A 6487-nucleotide genomic window follows, 5' to 3' on the forward strand; every position below is an offset into this window, starting at 1 on the left:
CTTCTTACTTGCCAATTCTGATGCCTCTTATTCCTTTTTGTTGTCTGATTGCTGATGCCAGAACTTCCAGCACTATGTTTATGTAATTTATGATTCTCAGTATTACCTGTCTGTCTCTTAAAGTTTTGGTGCTGTGATTTCCTCTGTGACCTCAGTTCTGTGATGGGTATAAGATGAATTGTTGATTTTCAGTTCACTCAGCTTTTATTGCTAGGACAGAGTGACTGGTTCATCTCCTTACAATCCAATTAGGAAACCAGAAGTCTGAACTATGTATTTTGAGGGATTCCTGGGTGGTTCAGTTAGTTGAGTCTCCAACGCACCTCAGGTCACGATTCCAGGGTTGTATCAAGCTCCTCTTCCCCTCCCACATGCTCGTGCTCTCTCTCTGTCTCTGTATCTCTCAAAGAAATAAACCAAAAGTAAAAATAAAAATAAACTATTTATTTTGAAAGTCTGTATTTGATATATTTCATCTCTCAAGGTTCTATTTCTTTAGCTTGTGGTCAGGTAACAGATTTGACAAAGATTTCCTTAAATGCCTTGAGCCACAAAAAATAGAAGGAGAAAAACAGTTTTTCTGTTCCTTTAAGATTGGATCTGTGTTGGGACACTCCTTCCAAGCTTAAATAAGCTGTTTACAAAACTTGAGTTAGCCTTCATTTTCAGCTTGCTTTGCGCTAAAGATAAGCCAGAGGTGAAAGGTTAGTGTCACTCAGATATTTTCTGAGCATGAATTCTGGCCTGGGCAAGTATGTGGCTTACTAGATTCCTCTTATATATGGGATCTTCTCAAAAATCCTTATTTTCTAAAGTTACTGTCTCTACAGCTTCTTCTTCTAGGCTTTTGACATGTATATTATTTGCCACAACAGCTATCTTTTTCTTAAGGGAGCAATGGCTTGTTCATTTCCCTTTCAGTGTTTTTGAGTAATGCCCTCCACTTAGCTCTTTGTTGTTGTTGTTGTTTCTTTGTTTGCTTTTTGCTATGAGAGAGTTCTGAACTCAATGAAACAAAGGCAAAGGCTCCAAGTCCTTCAGAGAACCCTCAAAAAAGTCAAAACATACAAACACCATTTCTTGGTACTAGATATCTGTTTCCTCTAGAACCATCTACTCAAATCAGAAATGGAGGTTGTCGTCTTTACTAGTACCATTGCACTAGGGGAGGACAAGCTGCTGCAATGTTGCAAACTGCTCCTATGCTGTTTAAGCCACATTTTCCTTAATTCAGCCTCACTGGTCCCTGTAAAGCCTTGACTATTCTCTGGCATTTTGAAAACTTGGGTATGACTTTTTTGCTCATTTGTTCATGTTTCCATGGAGGATAGGCCCCTTTGAGTCCCCTATTCTACCATTTTTGCTGTCATCCCTCTCTAAATACCCAAAATAGGTTTTATTTGGTGCAAATTTACAACAGATTCTGTATTTTATATGGAAGTTCAATGGCTACAGAATAACCAAATGAAATCTGAGAAAAAAGAACAAAACGAGACAATTTGCCCTAGCAGATACCAAGACTTGTTATATAGCTATATTAATTATAATTGTGTACTTTTGGTGCAAGACTAGTTAGACCAATGGAATTGAATAAAAACTCCGAAATAGATCTTTTCATATATGGAATATCTTACTAGTGACAGAAGCTGTAGTACAGTAGTTCCCCCTTATCTGTGGATTTGTGCAAGATATGTTCTAAGACCCCCAGTGGGATGCCTAAAAACATGGATGGTACCAAACTATATGTATATATACATACACACACTGTGTGTTTTGCTATACATGTATACCTATGATAAAGTTCAATTTATAAATTAGGAACAGTAAGAGAGTAACAACTATTAATAAATTAGGGCACTTATAATAATAAAAGTTGTTATATGAATGAGGTCTCTAAAAATATCTTTTTATACTGTACTTAACCCTTTCTCTTATAATTGAGATAATAAAAAGTCTATGTAATGAGATGTAGTGAGGTGACTGTATAGGCATTATGACATACTATAAGACTACTATTGACTTTCTGATGATATGTCAGAAGCAGTGTATACACACACACACACACACACAATGGGATATTAGCCATCAAAAAAATGAAATATTGCCATTTGGAATGACATGGATGGGGCTAGAGAGTATAATGCTAAATGAAATAAGTCAGTCAGAGAAAGGCAAACACCATGTGATTTTAGTCATATGTGGAATTTAAGAAGCAAAACAGATGAACATAGTTGAGGGGGTAGAGAGACAAACCATAAAACAGACTCAACTATAAATGTTTTTTTTTTTAGGTTTATTCCTTTTGAGAGGGAGGGAGAGAGGGAGAGAAGGAGAGAGGGAAAGAGAGGGAGAGTGAGGGAGGGAGGGAGGGGGGGAGAGAGAGAGAGAGAGAGAGAGAGAGAGAGAGAGAGAGAGAGAGAGAGAGACGGTGAGCATAGGCAGAGAGAGACGGTGAGTATGTTAGAGTGAGCATAGGCAGAGAGAGAGGGAGAATGAAAATCCCAGGCAGGGTCCATGATGCCGGTGCAGAGTCTGATGCCAGGCTCCGTCTCCTGAACCATTAGATCATGACCTGAGCCAAAATCAAGAGTTGTTCTCTTTAACCAACCAAGCCAGCCAGGCATCTCAGACTCCTGACTATATAGAGCAAACTGAAGGTTTGCTAAAGTAAACTGAAGGCGGGTAGGGTGATGGGTTTTAAGGAGGGCACTTGTGATGGGTGCTGGGTGTTATATGTAAGTGATCAGTCACTAAATCTACTCTTGAAACTAATATTACACTATATGTTAACCAACTGGAATTTAAATAAAAACTTGAAACAAACAAAAGAGTAAGGTATATACTGGTTACTTTGCCTATAGTTTTCTTTTCTAAGAATAAATTTTGTTGTTTGCTAGGTTAGAATGTATGGTGAAATCGTTTGTGAGCCTTTGAATTTCTGAAAACAATTTAATTTTGGCTTCATACTTAAATGATAATTAAAATTAGAGTAGAAGTTTAATATTTTCCCTGGGAACTTTATCGACATTCTGCTACATTTTCATAGAATTTTCTCTTTCTGTTTAGTATTTGTCTAAAATTGATTTTTCCCACTTCCAATCAGTTTTTATTTTCCACTTTTATCAGTAATGTTCTACATTCAGCATTACTAGAACTGAAGTTGTAGGTTTCCTCAATAGTTGAGAAAGCCTTTGTTCTTTGGGCTTTTAGTAGTTTAAATAATTGTTGACCTCTGGCTATAATGAATGAATGAATTGATATAGGGTGGTTTCCCATCATCTTCTGAGATATGAAAGGTTTTGAGAACCTTGGAATCTCTTTCGATAGTGGTAAGAATGAGTTTATTCCAAGGTAGTGTGCCTCAGTGAACATTAGTTTCTAAATCCTTATGCAGCTAAAAATATTTCCCTTCAAACATGAATATTTATTTACTGTGGATGTTTTTTTTAAATTGAGGATATCAGCCCTTTTTGCTTAGATTTTTTATTTCTTATTATTTAGCACAGTATTTCTCAATCTTTAGCATGCAATGGAATCAATTGGAGGGCTAGTTAAGACACAAATTGCAGGCCCTAATCCCAGAGTTTTTGATTCAGTGGGTTGTGGTGGGGTCTAAGAATTTACATCACTAACAAATATAATTGTTTAGGTGATGCTGATGCTTTTGATTGTGGGACCACACTTTTGAAACCATTGATTTAGAATTAGTATGGCAGAAAAGACATTTTAGACTAGTCTGATTTTTCACTTAAATAACTTTCCTGCACAAATGAATGTAGTAAAGCGTTTTTTTTTTTTTTAACAATGTAATTCACAACTTTTATCTGGATGTGATAGAATGGACTTTTGTGTGTGTGTTTCAAATGTAATCATTTAAACACCATATTTTCTAACTGGTAAATATTGGTATTTAAGATTGTGTGATTCATTTTGGATATTTAGTTTTTGTCAAAGTCTCCCCAAATCAGTTCTATGCATTCTCCTCTAAAAATATCAGGTAGTGGTATAACATTTTGTATCTCAATTTTTTAGGCCTTTCAACAGAGCAGAAGTTATATTGAAAAGATAATGTTCTTATGATGATGCTTTTCATTATTATACTCTATGCTATATGAAAAAAGGTCTCTTCCAAGATGAATCTCAATTTTATTCCTCATTTATATTAAATAATATATGAAATTATATACACTATTCTGGGGGTATCCTAAGATATATATATATATATATATATATATATATATAATGGTGGAAAGTTTTTTAGAACTGAGTGGTCTATATATGATGTACTAAAAACTATAAAACTGTAAAAATGTTATTATTTTGGATTATAGATTTATAGTTTTATTTTAGTAATGTGTATATTTTTCTTATTAAAATTATAGAGAATTAAATATTTTATCATAATTTAACATGGTGAATAATTTTATATTTAAATGTTTTAATTAAAATTTTATTTTCCAGATTTTGGAATCTCTTTTTAAGGTATGTTCAATATATTGCAGTTAAGCCTACTAAAATTATAATACAGAAATACATTCTAATGAAGAAGAGGTTTCTAAATTTTGAGGACATAAAAAGAACTCCCAAACTTGCAACTATATTTATTTTAAAATGTTATATTCCAGTTATATGTTGCGTTAGCCTCATTCTGAACCCTAGGATAGATGATGTTTGGTTCATGGCCAATATTTGACAGGTGAAGATACACACACACACACACACACACACACACACACACCCATGTGTTTGAGTAACTTGTCAATAAGTATTTCTTTTCTTTTTTTTTTTAAGTGGTTTCAGCTACAGGTCAATCAGATGGAAGAGGTAAGTATAACATTTCTTAATTGTGAATGAAATTGATACTTTGGGAATCAGTTTGAAATTAGTTAAAAATTTTTGAATAACTATTGTTTATAATCTTTTGATTTAGGTAGAGAAGGAACAAAAGGTCTCTAAACTTAAGTGCTTTTAATTCTATTTTGGGAAAGACTTTATGCTTTTTTTTTTTTTAGTTCATTTATTTATTTTGAAAGAGAGCAAGAGGGAACATGAGTCGGAGAGAAAGAGGGGGTGGGGAAGACAGAGAATCCCAAACAGGCTCCACACTGTCAGTGCAGAGCCAGACATGGGGCTTGAATCCACAAACTGTGAGATCATGACTTGAGCCAAAGTTGGATGATTAACCAACTGAGCCACCCAGGCACCCCCAGGCAACTCATTCTTGAACTAAAATTTTCTAACTTGTCAATTATTACTTTAAATACTAGTCTGACAATTCAACTTCATCAAGACCACTGGTTCATTAATTCCTTTACCTTCCTGCAGTCTTTTTTACTTATTTTTCTTTTTCGCTTGGACAGTTGGTACTTAATCACAGTGAATTTCTTAACTTCCTAATATTGTTTACCTCTTTCTCTTTTCATTGCACTTGTCTAACAAAACTTAAACATGAATAAATGCAAATATTTACTCTTTGGGCCTTTAGCTTAGTTGTGAAACAACTGATGAAGAAAGTGATACAATTATTCAGACGTAATTATTCCAAATATTGCCTGGCAATTCTATAGCATTTCTGAAAAGAATTTCAATCCTTATCAGCTATCCATAATCTCAAACCTACACTCCCTCAGTCCCATTTTCATTTACAGCCTCAGTCAATCACTTGAAATCAAGCCACCGGTTAGAACTCCTTCATTCCTGCTACCAAACAATTTATTTACATCCATGGTCATTCTCTCCTCTTTTCCTCTTATTAAACAGATATTGTTCCTCTTCCTACATAAGACTCATTCTTCTACTTCTTCTGGATCTTAAGAAATTTGATTAATCATTCTCCCTTGTATATTAAACTTTTCCTAACCAATTGTGTTCATCATTTCAGGTTTTAAATATGCTCATGTCTCCCTAATTTGATGCCATATTCCCTCCAATTACTGGCCTTTTTCTCCTTTGCCCCTCATAAACAATTTTTAAAAACAACTTTGTATGCAAATTTACTCATAAGGAAAATAGTTGTTAGACTACTGTTGGGTGAGTCAGTCAGGTAAGCATCTGACTTCGGCTCAGGTCATGATCTCATGGTTTGTGGGTTCAAGCCCCACATCAGGTTCTGTGCTAACAGCTCAGAGCCTGGAGCCTGCTTTGGGTTCTGTGTCTCCCTTTCTTTCTCTCTTTGCCCCTTCCCTGCTCACACTCTTTCTCTCTCTCTCTGTCAAAAATAAATAAACATTAAAAAATTAGATTATTTTGGGGGAATAAAGGCAAAAGCAAAGATCAAGAGAGGAGAGAAAAAGCCTTGAAGATAGTTGAGGAACAATAAAACTAGCTGAGGGGGTGAGGCCAAGATGGTGGAGAGGAAGGGAGCTCTGTAAACTCCGTCTGCACCATTTATCGAACTGAGAAGGATATTACGCTCATCTGCGAGAGCAGAAGGAGAAAATAGGAACTCCAGAAGGAATAGAACCTCAAGGATACCTGAGTGAGTGGG

General features: G+C 35.1%; 1 protein-coding gene across 4 annotated transcripts in view; it reads left to right on the forward strand.

Annotated features, from left to right (window-relative positions):
* The window catches only part of LOC115304342 (coiled-coil domain-containing protein 7-like), a 104962-nt gene that overhangs the window by 39825 nt on the left and 58650 nt on the right, over positions 1 to 6487 (forward strand). For 3 of the 4 annotated variants that reach the window (XM_029954496.1, XM_029954492.1, XM_029954495.1), the window contains exons 5-6: positions 4462 to 4482; positions 4792 to 4824. In XM_029954496.1, the coding sequence (XP_029810356.1) occupies positions 4462 to 4482; positions 4792 to 4824 (54 nt within the window). Of the gene's footprint in view, positions 1 to 4461; positions 4483 to 4783; positions 4825 to 6487 lie in introns of all 4 variants that reach the window. The other variant, XM_029954493.1, reaches the window with a different exon arrangement.

This window comes from Suricata suricatta, chromosome 10 (assembly GCF_006229205.1).
Source record: "Suricata suricatta isolate VVHF042 chromosome 10, meerkat_22Aug2017_6uvM2_HiC, whole genome shotgun sequence".
NCBI classification, from domain to species: domain Eukaryota; kingdom Metazoa; phylum Chordata; class Mammalia; order Carnivora; family Herpestidae; genus Suricata; species Suricata suricatta.